This window comes from Montipora capricornis, chromosome 2, assembly GCF_036669925.1.
Source record: "Montipora capricornis isolate CH-2021 chromosome 2, ASM3666992v2, whole genome shotgun sequence".
NCBI lineage: Eukaryota > Metazoa > Cnidaria > Anthozoa > Scleractinia > Acroporidae > Montipora > Montipora capricornis.
In genome coordinates, this window is record NC_090884.1 from 29,361,307 (window position 1) to 29,380,764 (window position 19,458).

The window sequence follows — 19,458 nt, forward strand, 5'->3', positions numbered from 1 at the left end:
AAAAGTGAGACCTAAAGCTGAAGCAGGAACCTCAAATGCAAAGATATAAGCACTTTTTTTTAAAATCTCCATTCCATGATAAGCTGCACTCTTTTAGCTGTCTCTCCACCGTCGCTGGGGTTACAGTTGTGAAACAGCATGTTATCCAAGAGAAAATACTACGAAGCAAGGTTTAAGGGACACTTCAGGTTCCTGTGCAATTTGCAAGGTTAAAATATAAAGCTTACTTCAAGAGCATAAGCCTTTTTGATTCTCTTTAAAACCGACTTCCTCTGTTCTCGTATCGATGACACATTGATAGGTTTGCCGCCCTCAACAACTTTAGTGATACACACTGCAAATCAAACGAAATAATAAGATGTAAGCACATCAGGGTGATCAAGAAGGCCACAAAACAACGCGCGCTTGTTACGCGTTCTTTGCGTGTACGCGCACGCTACTCGCGCAATAGAGCGGTAGCTTTCAAAATGGCAGCAAATTTATGCAGTTCTTTAAAGAAAATTTCTCTTTTTGAATTTTAAACATGAAGCATCCAGAGATAATTTACTTAAACACAAAGGAATTTGAAAATGTTGGCCGTACTAGAAAATGATAATGCCGACCAGGAATCCAGGAGTAAACATTCTCTCGTTTTTGCGTGTTTTTACCAATCTGCAATGACAGATAGAAAGTGCGAAATCAGACTAACTCTGGTGAAATAGCCCTTTTCACGGTTAGTTTTTCTCATTTGCATTACAATGTAATCTAACGTGGATGCGAGGCAATTTCGGGTTAAAGCTACAAAATAGCCCGAAATTGCCTCACATATATGCTATATTATATTGTAATGCAAATGAGAAAAACTAACCGTGAAAAGGGCTTTCAGAACTAAATTTCTGTCGTTCCAGAGCACCGGGCAATGTTTGATGGGGTTGCGATACTGAAGACATTGAAAACTGAATGCTGGGACACGACAGGAAATTAGCCTGCCAAAGCTTATGGGATTTTTCTTTGTCTACGGGCCAATAAACAATAGCCAACAAGATTCTAAGGATGATGTGAATAACTGACAAGCGCATCACCAAATAGCATTTTGGCGTTTTCCCATGATCAAAAACAGGAATTTGATGTAGCATGTCTTTTAAAAAATGTTCTGCCTTCAAGAAACATCCTGGCGTAATGTGAGACTGAAATCTTTCTTTAACAGGATTTTCGTTTGAGGCAGGAGGCCGGACGTTTCCTCCGGTGGTTTCCCATTCCATGCCCGGTAGTTTGATGCCAATATTTGAGGCGTTTGTTTATTTTTTTAATATTATTTTTCACTTCCTTTTTAAAGAGAATTTGAGTGAACTCCAGCCTTGCCTGGGAAACTAATTCTTAGGTTCCAGAAACACTGGAAACCACGTTTCAAAGTGTTCTAATTTTAAAATTTCCTGGGGGAGGGGGAGGGGGGAACTTGCCCCAGACTCCTAGGTAGCTCGCGCCTTCAGCGCTCCAAAGGCGCCTTGCACCGCCAAAAAATGTAACGTCCGGTGCTTTTAGAAATATGTCCGCTACTTTACAAAACTGTCGAGAACCCTGCTTTAATTCATTTTAGATTGAAATCTTTCTTTTTATTGATTTTTATAGCAGCTCTCCTTTTTTTTCAATTTGTTACGACATCAGGTGAAGCAAACACGAGTGCCTGCTTAAATCTTATCAGCAAAGCAGCCCCAACTTACATTAAACAATACCTTTTCAATGTAAGAACGCAACATCTTCGACTATATAACAATCATTCACGACAATTCAAAAGAAACAAAGAATAAGTAAGGTTTACAAGACAGGAATTGGTCCTGTTCAGTACCCGATTTTACAGTAATTTGGCAGTAATTTATTATAGACAACCCAGCATAAAGAATATAGGAAACTCAGACGCATTTTAAGCAGTCATGCACCGAATTCGAAAATAGGCTAGTTTCGAATTGTGCAGCAACAAAAGAACAGAGTCGAGGTTCAGGGGAATAAATTGCATTTTCCTTTGTTTTGAACAATACAATATGCTAATTATTCCCCTGAACCTCAACACTGTTCTTTTGTTGCTGCACAATTCGAAACTAGCCTATTCCTCGAGATGAAAATTTTTGGTATTTTAGGCCTCAAAATTCAATAACTTTAAATGTTAATTCTGCATTGGCAAACTAAACACCTGCTTGACGTTGATCCAAATGATAAATGATTAATGATTTCTAACAAAAGATCTCAGTCAAACTTGAGGATGTTATTTAATCGATATTCGTCGCCACCGCCTGAACGGCTCACATCTTCCTGTTTAATTGCACTCTTCATTTAGTATATCCTCGTTTGGAAAGACTTCGCTGAGAATTGCCGCTTTTGTATACTGAGGTAAGTATAAATTTATCCACATAAACCGGAGTTAATTCGGTTGTAGTAGTCCAACTCCGCGAGAGACACAATTTGTCGTATCCAATGTTACCTGCATAAAATCCGAATGTAGTTTTGAGCATAACAAGGCTATATGTTGACAAGCCATTAAATTATGCCTACTCAACTGAAACTCGAATAATATTACGCTCTGGATAGAGTGTATTACTTCCAGTTTATTGGGTTATTCTAAAAAAATTTGTTTGGTGTTACTGTCAATCGAATTTACCATTGAAAATACTGTAAATTCGTATTAAAGCGAGTCAAAGGCAAACTTCCTTCCTGCACGACAAGTAGATGACACTTGAATAAACAAAGATTCTAGAAAAAACTACGTAGGAGCGAAAAATCGATTAAAAGACATCGACCATCTTCCCACCAAAACTTCATCTGTACGAAGCATTGTATTAACGGCAAACAACAGTGATTTTGGAAGTAAAGTCGGAAAGTCATCCTCTTGCTTCATTTTTCACGCAACATGTTGAATCCGGAAAGTTTCATCGTAGAGTTGAGTTACTGCTATTTATCCTCAAAATGGTACCCATAGAAACTACTTTAAAATTAAATGAATCGCATGGGTACAAATCCATCAACAGTACAAATGGGCTTCAAGTTGGTTGAAACTCTTAGAAACTAAAGCTCTCCAATTTTAATCCATATTCACAAACCCCAACCTGGGCTACATTTACAAGGTTGGTGCTTCTCATTTTCAAATTATTGGATGAAACTATAAAGAAACAAATGTATAAATTTGAAGAGGTGGGGTGTTGTACACAAAAGGAAAAGTGAATCTCGCACTTATTTGGGAAATTGAAACAATTGTCTCTATAGAAACCTGAATAATTCAGGAGTCTCTAACGGGATTCGAACTCATGACCTCTGCGATGCCGGTGCAATGCTCTACCAACTGAGCTATGACGTCACTCAGTTGGGAGCAGGTCAATTTGTTGGGTTCATGTGTTCCCGTGAAGGACTCGATAATTGAAATAAATGTATCTGCTCAGTTGAAATGCGGGTTACAGACAAAAAAGAGAAGAGATCCACGTACTTATCTGGACAGTTTAAGCAATTTTCCAGATAGGGGATGAGGCCGGCTGAAATTTTCAGGTGTCTATAAAAGACAATTTGCTTAAATTGTCGATCCAGATAAGTGCGAAACTACTAAGCAGCCCATCACGGAATTGATTATTAGGCGACGTGATCTTAGAAGAAGAGACAGACTTTTCCATAAAACTGAGTCGCATTTTTTTTCCCTTTTTATATAAGAGCACAGGCATGTCAACAAAATACCCAGTCCGAGTGGACAGCATAAGACAGGTGCCTCATTCCTCACCAGAAGAGGAAAAGGAAGTGACAGAAGAACCACAGAACCCAGAAAAACCAACGCCGAGCAGTGATGAGGAGTACGACACGGATTTGGAAAACGACGTTGCAGAGGACGATAGCGAGGAGACCGAAAATCAGGGAAAGATACGATACCTCACCGCTTGTAAGAATCTCGGTTTGATCCCGTGCACGCCGTTCCTTCGACAACTAGAAAAGTCTGAAATGAACTTGATGCATTACAATCTCGGTCCGGTTGGAGCAGAGGCTGTAGCAGTCGCCTTGATGAATAACAACAGCATTATGACACTGAATCTTTCTGACAACTGCATCGGCGCTGACGGTGCAATTTACATCGCCAAGATGCTGACAGAAAATCCATTCATCACGGAGCTTGACGTATCACATAATGAGCTCCGATTGCAAGGGGCGTATGCGATGTCAGAGATGCTCCGGGATAATAGCGAGCTTTTGGAGTTGAATTTGTCCAACAATGGATTTGAGCAGAAAGGTGCAGAGCCCATTGTAGAAGCTCTCAAACACAATTATACACTGAAATCGCTGAATCTAAGTCATAACAACTTTTGTGAACTTGGAGGGCAATTGCTGGGCCCAGCCATCGACGCAAACGTAGGCTTAGAATGTTTGGACTTGAGCTGGAACCATCTGAGGAGAAAAGGAGCTGTAGCAATAGGTTACGGACTTGGAACCAACTTCGCTTTAAAGTTCGTAGACTTGTCTTGGAACGGTTTTGCAGACGATGGTGCGAAATCCGTCGGAGACGCCCTCCGCGAAAATAACACTTTAACAGAGCTTGATATTTCGAGCAATCGTATTTCTGTCATCGGAGCGAAGTGGATTGCCAACGGACTGGCAAGAAATTCAACGCTCCAGATTTTGCGTGTTGGCCAGAATCCGTTCCAGACAGAAGGCGCGTATCAGATTTTAAGCGCCGTAGCCAAGAACAAGGAAAGCGCTATTGAGGAACTGAGTTTCGATGATATTCCCGTGAATGTGGAGTTTGAGGATTTGCTGGAGGACGTGCTCGATGAAAGACCGAATCTAAGCGTGCAATGTGGAAAGGCCATGAAAGGGAAAGACAGAGTTAAGATAATGAAGGACAAAGTCGTGAGTATAGACATAAGGAGGAGAGGAGTTTTGTGCAATCGTACGCGACAGTCTCACCTCGTTAATTCCAAAATGCGTTTACTTTGTACAATACAGATTGCAAAAATGAAAATTTCATTTCGCAATCTTTATTGTACAAAGTAAACGCATTTTTTGAATTAACGAAGTGAGACTTTGTCGCGTACGATCCAACAGAACTCCTCTGCACCCTGTGGTATAGAAGGCGGACATTACAAATGTACGTCAATGGACCTTTTCACAGGGCTACCATTCTGAGTCCCGAAGGATTGAAAACTTTTGTTTTGCGTCCTCTAAACTCTCTTCCAAACACATCAACTAGAGGCTCGGGGTACGAACTCTATTGTCTTTGACCAGCATGGACGCCGGGTCACAAAGGTCCATGGCGTAGACCCTTGAATAAATGACAACCATACTGAGCGCCATGAGGCTAAGCGTGAGTGATCAATTATTGGTACCATTTTACAAAGCACTGTTCGCTTGTTAGTTAAGAACTAAGCAAACAATTATTTCATGATGATCACTGAGTCCCCTATAAGCCTGGTGGTTTCCTGAGGTCTCCTCGCCTAACAACCTGCTGCATGCTTTTTTAAAATCTGTTATACACATAAAGGCAAAATAAATGATGAATTGTTTAATTATAATTACTCCGGCGATTATCAGGGAAATTTACTTTCATTTCAATTTATCGCTACTTTCATGGATACGACTGCTGGATAAAAACGGAACCAGCCTGAGATTTTTCTTCAAGTGGACCTCTGTAAATCTACTGGGTAAAAATGTTAGCAGTTATTCGCTTTTTCTGGCACTCAGCTGATATCTCTGTAGTGTTCGTCTGGTTAAGCAGTGGAGGCAAACTCAGTGTGTCCTGCTACCAGGTTTGGTCCAAAGAGTACCTCTCCCTTAAAACTTAAGTAAAAACATGAACTTAACATTTTTGTTCACAAACTTCTTTTCGTGAACACAGGACGTTCTTAACCTGCTGTTGCAGTATATCGAACTCAGGGGACTTCGCGTAGTGGACTTTTTTCGACAGCTGGACAAAGACAACAACAAAAAAATCTCCAAGGAAGAGTTCATAAAAGGCGTCAAGAAAATAGGCATTCCTATGACAAGAAAGCAACTCAAGAAACTGACAAGAATTCTGGATACCGACAACGACGGGTTCATTGACTACAGAGAAATGGTTGCCATTAAGAAGGACGACGTCTTCGACTTTTACCACAAGAAGAAAATGTATAAAAAAGACGATCCCCAATTGCAGTCATTTAAAAGCGCCCAACAGAAAAAGACCCCATGAAATGTCACTGAAATGTCCGATAAGTAAAAGGAACATAAATACGCACTTTGAAAACAAACACAGGCAGATTGACTCCTTAAAATGATGAAAAAAAAACTCTGCTCTTTTTTCAAACAACTTAAAGACCCTCAACAGACATTAGAAAGAATCTTACCAAGTTAAGATGCAGATCAATGTAGTTATAAACGTTAATGAAGAAGTAACGAAAGGGATGCCTGAAAGTTTCAGGCATCTCTTTCGTTACCGCTTAATTGACAGAAACTTATTCTAATGCTTCTTTGAACTTGTTAGACTTGGTTTTCTCACAGCGTCTGATAATGAGTTCCACTCCCTTATAGTTCGTGGGAAATAAGAGAACATATGATATGATAGTCAGTTCTAGAAGGTGGTATTTGGTACGCTTGAGAGTTTAGATGTCTACTTCCTCCGGCGCTGCAATGCTGTCAGTGATGCATGGTAAACCGTCATGCGAGATAAGACCGTTATGTAGATATGACGAGAGCCATATATTTGAAGTGCAGAGAGAATGTAGATCAAAGCAGTTATAAACTTTACTTAAGAAGTAACAAAAGGAAGTCTAGTAAAAAACTCAGGACTATACCTCGAACGACCAAGCCTGAACAAACATAACGGAGGACACTGTTCACATACAGTCAACTCTACACCAACAGCTTACTCTTGTAAGCGGATGGCTATTACCTCCCAGTCAAACTCTGTATTTACACATTCCGGTACGCGGATACTCTCTCGTAAGCAGACATCCATCCTATTGAGTATTCCGCTTATGGCAAAAATTCTTGTAAGCGGACAGCCCTAACAACGGACACTTTTTCCAATTCCCGAGGATGTCAGCTTACAACAGAGTTGAGTGTACAGTACATGGCTTCCATACATTAACTCTCGTCATAGACAGAGAGATTTTACATCGCGTTCGTGAATAAAGGCAAACAGCCCGCTTCTGCTTGTTATAAAGGCATGATGATTTTACTTTTCATACTCTAAAACGTCTCTTTTATGAAGTCAAGTGTGAAGTTGCTCTAAAATCGGTAGATAACAGGGATAAATGAACTACAATCAAACAAGTTTCCTTGATTTTTGATAAAAACACAAAAAGAGAAATATTGCAATCGGTCTACCGTCTTCCGTAATCACAATGCTTAACATAATATCTCGAACGTCATTGTGCATGCATGTATGCAAAGACAAAAAAACTGTACTCTTGTATCGTTCTTTAAAACTGCCAGTATTCTTAAACACCTGTGGGTGAAGGAGAAAAAAGGGCAAATCCCAACTACAGCATGTAAAGATATAATTGTTTCGCCAAAGCATTGCATTCTATGAGCATCAGCTTCGAGAGGAATTTCCACTTTTCTTTCAAACTCAGCAAAAAAATGCTCGCTATTGTACCCAGGCTTGTGTAATCATATGCATAATTTATAAGCAAGAAACTTATACACAATACATGGTGCAATTCAGTTAAGGCTTCAATCATGGGAGTACATGACCAGAAAGGAATAATTCAAAATACCATAAAATACAGACTACCTTCATCATCGGTCGTATCAAATGGCGTCCCTTCTGTCTGGGCCTGGTTCATGACTTGGGCCTGTACTTGGCCGGGCTCACAGGAATCACAGGTTTGTGACCCTGGGTGAATATGTAGATGGAGCGTCGTGCTTCCAAGAGTAAGCTCATCTCCATGAGTTATAACTTGAGGTTCGCTTTTTTGTTTGCTCTAAAAGAAACAAAGGCCGTTAGCAAAATTAATAGCCCAATAGCTCATGGTACATGATTGGACAGATTTTGGAATTGTTTGACTGCATGTTACATTTTACCAAACCAGCTTTACAAAAATATTATAATACAAATCACGGAAAGTTGATGGCATCAAATGACCAAACGTCTCAAAGGAAGCAACCACGAAACTCAAGGATAAACCTAGCCAATAACCAGCCATCTTAATCTCGTGCTTGATTATTGACTTACATGCCCTGCTCATTTAATCTCCCATCTCGATATCCCATAATTATAAGACCCTTGCGACAAGTTAAGAAACGAAATACGCTGGTTATGATTCCCCCGCCTACCCCAACTTGTATAGAAAATCCAGAATACCGTAGGTGAACGACAAAGGTTTACAGTAAGTAAGAATTTTAACAATAAATGAAGTACCGTTGTAATAGTTAATAGGCCTTTTTCGAAATATCAATATTCGGCTTGACAGCGAGGCAGAGGACAAAACCAACAAAACAAGTTGTAATGAATGTCAAAAATATCGACGTATCATCCACTTTCCTTTGTCTTTGTCCTCTAAACCTCTCTTTCAATGTAAATTTTAATATATCGAAAGTGGCCTATTCCCTTTTCAAGTTTAAAAGATGAAGGTTGAATTTCCGTTCAATTTGGTATATCAAAATGTCTTATATTCAAAAATAATCAATGAACATTGATGATATAAATGCCAACACTTGTTAGTCATATGTGATATTTGTATCAGTGCATGGTATCACATTTAAAACTCTCCCTCACTGCCACTCATTTTATACAAGCTAAACCGTTGATATATTTTTCAAATATCATTGGTTCAACTACAAGTTGAAAGGATCAAATTTTTTTTTTCTTTTTTCTTTTTTTTTTGGGGGGGGGAGGGGGGGGGGGGGTAAATGTACCTGTGATAGTCGAACTCCATTGAGAAATGTTCCATTTCTACTTCCAACGTCTGAAATAAAGTACTGACGCCTTTCGTTATCAAACACAACGTTGCACTGCACCTATTGTCGAGAGGCAGAACGAGAATTAAGCTGCACAACATTAATTTTTGTCAAATTGTAAAAAGTGCAACAGAATACTAAATGTGATGCCACAATGCCACAAAACTGAAATGTTTCAAGCAGCGCTTCAATTAAAAGTCCTTATTAAGGGAACCTCCAGTCTCACTACAGAATGAGTTTAAACCGAACAAATTTGTTCGAACTTTGTTTTGAAAAAAGCGTTTATATCACGAAAAAAAATGAATTTTAAAATCGCTTATTTTCACCTTCAAATTTCGAGGGCGCCGCCATCTTGAATAATTGTGACGTGATACGGTTGCCCTATTGTTCTGACACAAAGAGCTTTTGTCTAATAACAATAAAGCAACCGTTACACGTCACACTTATTCAAGAAAGGCAAAAGTAGGCGATTCTAAAACTTGTTTATTTCGGATACAAACACTTTCTTTGAAAATACTTTACATTGACTTGACTGTAACGGTTATTTCCTGTGATTTAAAGTTATTGTTTTGTTGAAGTGGAGGTTTTCTCTAAAGCAGTGACACAGAGAGGCATACAGGGATCCACATTCGCAGCCGTCCAGACAAGTATAACAACTCCAAGGGTCGTCCGTTGGACGAGTGAAGTTTTAGTAAATGTCTTTATGAATGCCATCAAATGTTAAAATATAGAATCTACTTTCGTTCTGATTGTTTTTCGTTCAATGAAAACCGTGAATGCTCAAGTTACAAGTCATTTTATACTTCGCATTTTCACCCGGGCAACCCAAAATTTGTCCGGGCAAGTATATCGTAAGACGTGCTTGCCCGGCTGACGACTTTGATAGAAAATGAATATGGATCCCTGGGCATAGTTTAAGGGCCAAAAATACAGGCGCGGATAAGGGCTATAAACCGCAGGCCCAGTCTCACAACCCTTGTTCCTAAACACTTGTCGCAGAGAGTGGGGCACGGGGTTCCAGGTGTTGTGGTCTGGCCTTTCCTTCACCCCCAAGGTGGTCAGCTTGGCCTAATCTTCTGAATGAACTACTGATCGATGAGACCATAGTCAAATTGCTGAAAAACTGGTAAACTCTTAAATTATGATTACACATGAAAGTAGTCAAATGCAGCACCTTACTGACTTCAACATCTGGTATCCTCATAACATGTGAAACTTCCTTTTCCCTAAAAAACAAACGAGTAGAAAAACTGTGCCAGATATCATTAAATGAGGGTCCTGACTATAACAAGGCCTAATACCACGGTCAAGACGTCAAGTATTGCGATTTGCACACAGATATTGTTAACACTGACAAGCCTGAGACTGTGTGACATTGACCCAAATTCAACTTACAAATTTTGCATTTCTTTAGTTCAACGATAAACGACAGTATTTTTTTTTTTTATTCATTAAGGTATTAAAATTAAAGAACAACTAGACGCATATCTGCGTGAATTCGGGCTTTCCTGATCTTGTGGATCGTCAAATGAAAAAGAAAAAGATATACAGTAGAGATGTCTGGTAGATTGTTATGGAAATGATTCTCGTTATGTTCACTCATTAATGTTCGCTCGTAAAGTGATCTCTCGAAAACTTGCGGACCGACCTGTTCCGAAAAAGCTCGACATCTTTTAATATGGATGAAGGGGTAGTTTCTAAAGAAACTGTGGTGCTGCGTCGGTGGGGAAGTAGTATACAAAAATTTGGTTTTATCAAAGGATCGTCAAAGCGAAGGGCTAACGCTCGAAACGTCAGCTTTTAGAATCTCTGTACGGTGGCCAATTTACATTATCAACTCCGTTGATAAAACCAAATCTTTTAATATGGGTCTACCGCGAACGGTGTGTGCATTTGTACGTGGTTTGAGCGTATTAGACATCACATTCGTGCTTACTTAATTTCGACGACGCCATTTTCGACCAGTACCACGTATGCACGTAAGATTAAACGTCGCACATGCGCTATAAATGATGACTTTGGTCAACTTCGCGCATGAGCTTTACTAACTTGAGTGCTATTTGTGGCTGAACGCAAAAAAACGAAGCCAGAATGTAACCTCAGGCATTTCCCCTGGAAAGCCCGAGCAATAAAATAAAAATAAAAATAAAAATAACATTTTGTACAAGACGCTTTTTCAGTCCTAAATTCTGAAATATCAACCGTTTAAAATGAGCTTTGGATGAGCCTTGCCTATTGCATTGCAAGGAGAGAGAGAGAGAGAGATACTTCGTTATTACTATTAAAAATGGCGACTTATTATTTTGTGGCCGGAAAATTGTTCTGATAAAATTTTGATACCGTCGCCAAATAAACATTACACACAACTTAAGACAGGTTTTTATATTTTTGAGTTACCAAGGGAGGGGAGAAAATTAAGTTCGCGACATAAGCAATGCCACAGCTTTCACTTTCAAAACAGAAAGTCCCAGGTTTGATCCTTCCTGATTTCAACTTCTGTTCGGACTTTTTTCCAACCCACATAATTAACTTTAAAGGGAGCCTCCATCGCTCCTGCAGAATAAGTTTAAACCGAAGGAAATTATGTTTACAAACAATTAAACTTGTTTGAAATTTGTTTTAGAAAAAGAGTTTATATGAAGAAAAGTGAATTTTAAAATCGCTTATTTTCACTTTAAAATTCGCGGGCGCCGCCATCTTGAATAACTGTGACTTATTAAGGTTGCCCTATTGTTCTGACACGAATAGCGTTTGTCTAATAACAATAGGGCAACCGTAACACGTCACAATTATTCAAGATGGCGGCACCCACGAAATTTGAAAACAAAAAAATAGGCGATTCTAAAACTTATTTCTTTCGGATACAAACGCTTTCTTTGAAAATATTTTAGACTGAATTGACTGTAACAGTTATTTCCTGTGATTTAAAGTTATTTTTTGTTGAAGTGGAGGTTCCCTTTAAACGACTATTGACAAAGGATACTAACATTGAGATAAGGGTAAAAGGGGGAACTATTGACTCATTTGATATTCTCTTCATTAGACTGGCTGAACTACATGTAGAGGTGGTAAATATGCAACGTTTTCTTTTACAACTGCAACTTTCCATGTGACGACGGCTCTTGTTTCTGGCTTAGATCACCAAAGCTAAATTCACCATAAAGCAGTACCAAATTTTACATATACATCGTCCTTCACTGTTAAAGCCCACCTGCCTATTGTACCCCCAGTGTACGTGATCATGAACAAAGTGCCAACTTTCAGCTTCGCAGATTTTATTACAATCGCCCTGATGCAAGGAAACTGTACCTCAGTTACTGCAATCATAAACACACCAGATAGCCAAATTGATCAATACCAAGAGCATTGTACCTAATGCGCTTTCACACTTCATCTCGCATGAACAACACGTGGTATGAAATGGCAAAGAGCTAATTAGCTAATTACAAGCGATCAGAAGTGTATTTCATTCCATTCAAGCATGAATGGTACCTCCAATATAACATTCACTCTGTTACAGAGGACACCAAAGGACTTGGCCGATTTAAGAAGACAGCATTCTCCATAATGAAGTGCAAAAACCTGGCGATTGCCCTGACGTCAACTAGCAGTGAAGCAGGGTACAATACAGTATGTTACATCAAGGTACAGTACTGCCTGGAACGTTATGGTGCAGTTCAGTTTTCGACCTTCAAACCGATTTGCTCCTGACCTGAACCAAAAAGTGTTTAGTTACTTCCATACTCAAATTCCGACCCAAAGGCTACAGTGTGTTATTATGCTGTAAAATACAGTCACACCCCTGTAAATTAAAAATGCACAGCATAGTACATCCCAATTTATACATGTAAAGTATAATCAACACTTCAGGCAATTCAAAATCAAGTGCCTAAATAGAGGCAAGTTGTAATCAAGGACTCTTTCCAGTTGACAACTTGATTGAATCGACAACTGTTACTGTTAGGAAACGCATTTCCATAAACGGTTCATGTACAAAAAGTTTACTTGTCGAGAACCAGTACATTTTGCAGGAGCCTTGGAAAATAGCGACAAGAAATGAAGAACCACTGACTAAAAAAATCCTTTGCCGCTTTAGTAATCGATAACTTGATCACAGACGAGAGAAAGGGAGCTGTTGATAATGTAACAAAACTGTCACGTTGGTCATGATAGTCAATATAAGTAGTTTTCATTTCGAAAAGGAAACCTACTTTGTTGTCAACAGCATGCTTTTTGCTACTTGTAGTCGATAACTTGATTCATACATGCAATGTTTTGTCATTGACAACTTTTGTTATTGATTATTGACTATTAAGAAGTTATCAATAACAACGTGCCTCACTTCGAGCGGTTTTCAATTGATTGTCGAAAGTAATTAGCGAATTGGTTTGGTTTTGCATTACTTTACTCAGTGATTGGTTCAAAGTTCTCACGCCACTTTTTAAACCAATCAGAAGTGAAACCAAAACCATTCGTGGCTCGCGCCTGCACATTTTCTCGCGCTTTGTGTCTACGGCGTGTAATTACTTCGAGTTTTGATTGGTTTACTGGATTGTTTCCCTTCTTTTTGATTGGCCAAAGTAATTATTTTGGTTTTGGTTTACGACACTCGATTGACACTCGCTCTATGGAGGTCCTAAAACCCTCTTTCATTTTTAAGGACAGTAAGATTTTTCCTTTGTACCCTCTACATCCTTGTCACTTCCTTCATCCTCATCACTACTTTCTTCTCCACTTTCTTTCTCTTCTCTCTCATCTACAGTCTCCTTATCAGGTGCATTCTTTCTAACGGAGGTTAAGTCCACTTTGGAGTGAAACTTGTAAGTTGCACTTTGCTCATCATAATAATAGTAAGTTCCAGTGGTGTTCTCATAGTACAGGCGACTGCTCTAAAAAATCAATTGCAAAAGTACTCATGCATGGTGTTCTTAATATATCTCCTACATTAAGCTGTGGTAATACGAGCAACAAAAACATCCAACTTGTTTCACCACATTGGTGCGAAACTAGTCGAAGAGTGATGTTGCGCATTTTACATCCCTCGTACAACCCCTGTCTCGTGACAAAAAAAGTGCTGTAAGTTTGTGCAGCGTGTTTCAGAAAGTAGAGGTCCGTTCTACTTTCTGCACCCCTGCACCCTCCCCCCCCCCCCCCCGCCCCCTAGACCCGGCCCTGAAACCAACACTTCATTAAACATTTTGACTGCTGTGGTTTTTTCCCCTTATTTGTAATAGTTTACAAGGTTGGAAGAAAAGGCAAATAATCAAACTTGGTTGAAATCAATTTGATCTGAATTTAGTGATAATTCCCCCCAAAGTAATTACATTCGTAAAAATGAAAAGAACATACAGGATCATAATAGTAACCACTGTTCCAGTCATAGTAGAGTCCTGTTCGGGGATCATACACAAAGCCACTCTGGCTCATGGCATCAGCTGCTGCTTCCTCCAATGATGCTCTAAGGTCCTAAAAATAAATCACATCTTCCATATTATTCAATACGATCATTACATGTAAAGGGTTTCACCCAACAAACCGGAAGTCATATAATTAAATTTATGTGCTTCTCAGTGGAAAAGTTCTGTTATGAAAAATGACTTCATTGTCAAACTGTTTGGAAAATAATTATATCTTTAGTAAAAAATGGAGAAACCCAACATACATAAATTATAATGGTTGAAATAATAATAATAATAATAATAATAATAGTAATAAAATTGGAAAGTACTGTAGAGGAAATGACAGCTATTCTCACCTTACTCTTGGTTGCCTCTGGTTGTTCATTTTGACTGACATTCCAGTTATTGGTATCACCATCTGTAAAATATAGTAATAATAAATATGCGAAAAAAAAACCAACACATTCTTATTTCAAATACAGGTAATAAAAGCGGTTGGAAAGCGAATAGTGGTAATAACAATAAAATAATTATTACAATTATAGTAATCATCATCATCATCATCATCAAGGACAAGAAGGAAAGAAAATGCATGCCCACTGGCATACATGTACATGTAACAGTTTCATATATGAAAGAAACAGGCCAGACTGCAAAATTCACTGAGACGTTGTCCAAGTACAAAGATCTGTGGGATGTGGGATATGAAGACGAAAACAATCCCAGTGGTCATTGGAGCTCTGGGGCTAATAAAGAAAGGACTAGACAAGGTCATCAGAAGAATTCAGGGCAACATCAACACCAATGACTGAAACAGCCCACATACCAGTGATGGGTTTTCACACCTGCGTGAAAACCCATCACATTTTTTCACTTGGTGCATTCTCTATTCAGCACAAACATTCCATAAACGTAAGATCATCAAGGGGCTAATGATCCAACAATTCCACCCCAGTCTGAACAAACAAGTTATTTCTTATGTTTCCAAACTTTTCCCAACAGGAATTACATAAGATATATATGCATGGATGCATGCGGACAGTCATTTTTAACCCTGATGATGGCAAACAGCCGAAAACGTTTGGTTTTAACATTTTAATTTCACAAAAATTATCTTGTAAATAGCATATATTTTACCTAAGCGAACATTATGGACACACGAATAATAATAAGAAGAAGAAGAAGAAGAAGAATAGCCCACTCAAAGCTATTCCATTAGCTTACAAACTTAATGAGGACTTGTGAATTGACAAGATGATAATAATCATAACTATAATATTTAATTATGGCAGCTATAATTATTAGCTTCTAGGAACTAGATATTTTCAATGCCAAAAGGATGCATGTTTTTATCTTATTTTGTGTCATTTAACTTCATCGACAAAAGAGCTGTCACATATTTGTAGACACTTAACAAACAGGCAATACTCCTTTGGCAGCCTGATTAACTGAGTGACTACAAAACATCATTTTGCGTGGCAAACTGGACTGGAAATTCATCACTTGCCATTGTTTATAGAAAAACGGCATTCCAGAGTTACATGTATTTTACATTCATGGGACTAGTATTTGACCCTCTCAAAGCTGTTAATAGCAAGTTTTAACATGAATTTTAAGGGAACCTGCTTTCAGCGCACACCTTGTATTAAGTGGACTAGTGAGGGTCCTGAGGGTGTCTGTTAATACAGGTTTGACTATAATATTATTTTAGAATAGCTGTTTTCCTGTTCGGCACCCCAGGCTAATGGCCTGTATATTGTACAAGGCATTCATATGTGTTTTAAACATTAATAATAATAATAATAATAATAATAGTAAGAAGAAGAAGAAGAAGAAAGGGAAGGTCATGCATGGGCAACATGTGAGACAGACAGAAGATTTTGCATGTCTGAAGAGGTGGCAGTGGCTGAGGCAGGGTAGTCTGAAGGGAGACACAGAAAGTTTTTTAGTGGCCACTCATGGCCAAGCACTCCGACTACACGAAAGTGAAAGTGGAGAAACAACTAGACTAAGTGTCACCACTATGCAAGATGGGCCAGATTAAAAATGAGACAGTAACACTTTGGTGTGTGTGTGCAACAAGATGGCACAGTCAGAATACAAGGGCAGAGATGACAAAGTAGCCACAGCAGTTTACTGGGGCCTGGCCAAGAAGTACAGACTACAACATGCAGAGACAAGGGCAGATGCATTGAGCAAAAACAGGTGAAACTGCCCTGGGACTTTAAAATCCAGGGCCCAGTTGTTGAAAAGCCAATTAATGCTAATCCCAGATTAAAAATTTACCAAGGACTTTATTTCTTTTATTTCTCTACTCCCAAATGCTGTTCAATGCTGATAGTCGGCAAAACTTTACATTTAGAAGAAGTCAATCTTAAAAAAACAAAACTAAGCAAAAGAAACTTTGACAGAAGAGTTGAAAACATGAAACAAAAGCTTACGCTAATCCTGGATTAAGTTAATCGGCTTTCAAAGAAACGGGCCCAGATGAATAACATGATCCAAGCAAGATGAAGATGGATGAAGAGTGCATAATCAAAAGTGCTGTGATCCTATCCTTGCAGACTCTAGATCTTGGAAAAAGGAAGAGGAAAGAAATGGACATGGAAGACAAGGGTGGCACCAATCGCGATTGGAACTCTGGCAACGGTTACAAAGAGGCATTGGGCATTTTTGGCAGATCTGAGGATAGATGTACAATGTACATGTATCGTTTGAGATGATCCAGAAAGCTAGTTTACTGAAATATTAATATTCAGCTTGATATTGAGGAAGAGGGGACAAAAACAATAAAAACAAGTTGCAACGAATGTGAAATAGCAATAAATTATTATTATCATCCACTTTCCTTTGTCTTTGTCCTCTAAACCTCTCTTTCAAGCTGAATTTTAATATATCAAAAGTAGAGTGGTCCAGAGTATCACAGAAGGAAAGGAAATCAGAACTCAAGAATGAATTCAATAGTCCTCAGGGGCACCCAATGAGAATATAGTTCAAAACCACTTAAATATAGCATTGTTAAACTTATTTTAGTTTTTAAACAGTAGATATAGGCATATTTTTATCCCCTAGAAATGTTTCATCTGTTCGGATTTCCTAGCTGAAAGTCTAGTGATCCGAAAATCACTGGGATCAAAACTTACCTTTTCAAAAATTTCAGCCAGAAAAAAAAGCTCCCAAAAATTCTATGTGACTTTTTTAGGGTAAAAATCCATTAAAAGGTCTGGCCCCGACCAAGTACCCTCAACAGCACATTATAGTTGTGGCCGATGAGATGTAATAATAATAATAATAATAATAATAATAATAATAATAATGCTTGTAGAGCACTCACTGAGCAAGTGTACTCTGCTAATTTGACAGAGCCCCATGGGATTTCCCAGTAGCCACCAGTTGCAACCACATGACAAACTAATTTCTTGAGACTAGGACAACAATAATCTTGTTACACAGGAACAAAAGAAAGCGATAAAAATTCTGCAGTTTTTTGGCGTCAACATGGCAGTACCAATTGAGATAGGGTACTTCGGGTGGTGACCTGCAGTCTGTTCCCTGTATATCTTGGGGCAAAAGAATCTCATTCTCTTTGCCTCTTTGCTTTCTAAATAACGTACAGACCCAAGCTTCAACCTAAATGGAACAACAAGTTTAAAGTACAGGTCCGGGTTTCTCAAAGCATGGTTAGTGCTAAACCAGCGTTAAAAACCGTGGAAACCGATAGGTTATTGTACTTCTTAACCAACAGTTAGTGCTAACTACATGTAGGCTTCGAGCAACTGGCCCCACGTTACTTTTCACAGCTAAATAGGCCATTTCCGAGTTCATGTCTGCCTCCTCTTCAGAGCGAGTCAAAGTGCGAAGAATTTGTGATGGTAATTAGTTCTACTTTACATATGAATGAAAACCAATTTTCATAAGAAAAACTTTGCACTTAGACTCACTTTGAAGAGGAGGCAGACATGAACTTGGAAATGGCCTATTGCAGTTTAGCCATTTTGGAGTATGTAGTTTACATGCATTAGGACATGATGTACCAGTCAAATGGAAGCTTCAACATCTCCCCCCTCCTCCTCCCGGGCATACCCCCGGCATTTGACTCCTTTTCCTGCCTGAGGGGAGGGAATTTGATCATCTTAGTCTTCCGGAGGGCAGGGCATTTGATCACCACTCATAGGGGGTGGGGAATTTATTCGCTAGCCTCGATTTCATGTTATGTTTCCACATGGGTTGATAAATCCTGGCAGAGACAAACTTAGATGCATTCAAAGGTAAAGACTCCGCATTCGTGGCTGATTGGTTGAAAAGCAAAGGCCTACAGTACAGAAAGAGATATTTAGACCTGTTACATGTCCTCCTTGTGCCTCGTGCCAAGTAGGGCCCTGGTTCTCCTTGGTGTTGTCTATTAAACCATGTTTACATACACAGCCTCAGAAGCATAATAGAAGCTACTGAAAAGTTAAAACAGTAATCTGGTTTTTTTCCCAGGGGTGGGCGCATTTGAACAAAAATTTTCCAAAATTTAAATGCCCGGGGTTCCCTGGGGGGAGGATGTTGAAGCTTCAATTTGACTGGTACATAATCTTTGTTGGAAAATTGTACAATGTATCTCTGAAAAGAGCAAACCTTGCATTCGTTCCGCCTCATTCCTTTTTGTGATCCCGGCGTTCTTCTTTTTCTCCTCCTGAAGCCTCCTGCTTAAGTCTTTTACTTCACTTTTCAGATTTTCCACATTTTTCAGCGCGTTGTCTCGCTCAAATTCAGCCTTGCGGAGTTTCTTCTGCAAGGACTCTACGTCGCATTTCAAATCATCTATTTGACGTTTCAAGTCGGCATCTGCGTCACCCTCTGTTGTCGAATCACTACAGGATTTATTCGAGTTTCCTTTCTTGTCTTCGCCCTCTTCCATTCGAGAACATTTGTGGTGATATCTACAAAGAACACACAAACACGTCGGTCTAACAGAACAACGCGAATTCCACCAAGACCTTGGTCGCTTATAGTTTGCCACATAGCGATCATAACCACCATTGGCGTTACAGATGGCTTAAACCGTTGAAAAATCTTTTCAAAAGTTTACTCTTTTAAAGATCAACGCTATTTCCATCAGCTTCTACTTCGAGGTCGACATCCAACAGGCGGCCATTTTTGTTTTCCCTCACCCCAGATCGTACTCGGT

The 19,458-nt window shown here is 39.1% G+C and overlaps 2 protein-coding genes across 2 annotated transcripts in view; one reads left to right on the plus strand and one right to left on the minus strand.

Moving 5' to 3' along the window:
* The window catches only part of LOC138039272 (angiogenic factor with G patch and FHA domains 1-like), a 25,860-nt gene extending 6,416 nt beyond the window's left edge, over positions 1 to 19,444 (minus strand). Inside the window, exons 1-10 of the mRNA XM_068885483.1 lie at positions 19,360 to 19,444; positions 18,906 to 19,210; positions 14,639 to 14,700; positions 14,233 to 14,349; positions 13,568 to 13,772; positions 12,095 to 12,200; positions 10,058 to 10,109; positions 8,842 to 8,943; positions 7,718 to 7,907; positions 228 to 334 (exon numbers count right to left, since the gene is read on the minus strand). Of these exons, the coding sequence (XP_068741584.1) occupies positions 228 to 334; positions 7,718 to 7,907; positions 8,842 to 8,943; positions 10,058 to 10,109; positions 12,095 to 12,200; positions 13,568 to 13,772; positions 14,233 to 14,349; positions 14,639 to 14,700; positions 18,906 to 19,188 (1,224 nt within the window). The 5' untranslated portion in view covers positions 19,189 to 19,210; positions 19,360 to 19,444. The remainder of the gene's footprint in view (positions 1 to 227; positions 335 to 7,717; positions 7,908 to 8,841; positions 8,944 to 10,057; positions 10,110 to 12,094; positions 12,201 to 13,567; positions 13,773 to 14,232; positions 14,350 to 14,638; positions 14,701 to 18,905; positions 19,211 to 19,359) is intronic.
* Positions 2,224 to 6,316, plus strand: LOC138039273 (leucine-rich repeat-containing protein 74B-like). The gene is made up of 3 exons (XM_068885484.1): positions 2,224 to 2,364; positions 3,670 to 4,854; positions 5,840 to 6,316. The coding sequence occupies exons 2-3, from the start codon at positions 3,679 to 3,681 to the stop codon at positions 6,170 to 6,172; spliced, it is 1,509 nt and encodes a 502-aa protein (XP_068741585.1). The 5' UTR covers positions 2,224 to 2,364; positions 3,670 to 3,678; the 3' UTR covers positions 6,173 to 6,316.
* Positions 19,445 to 19,458: the final 14 nt, after the last annotated feature.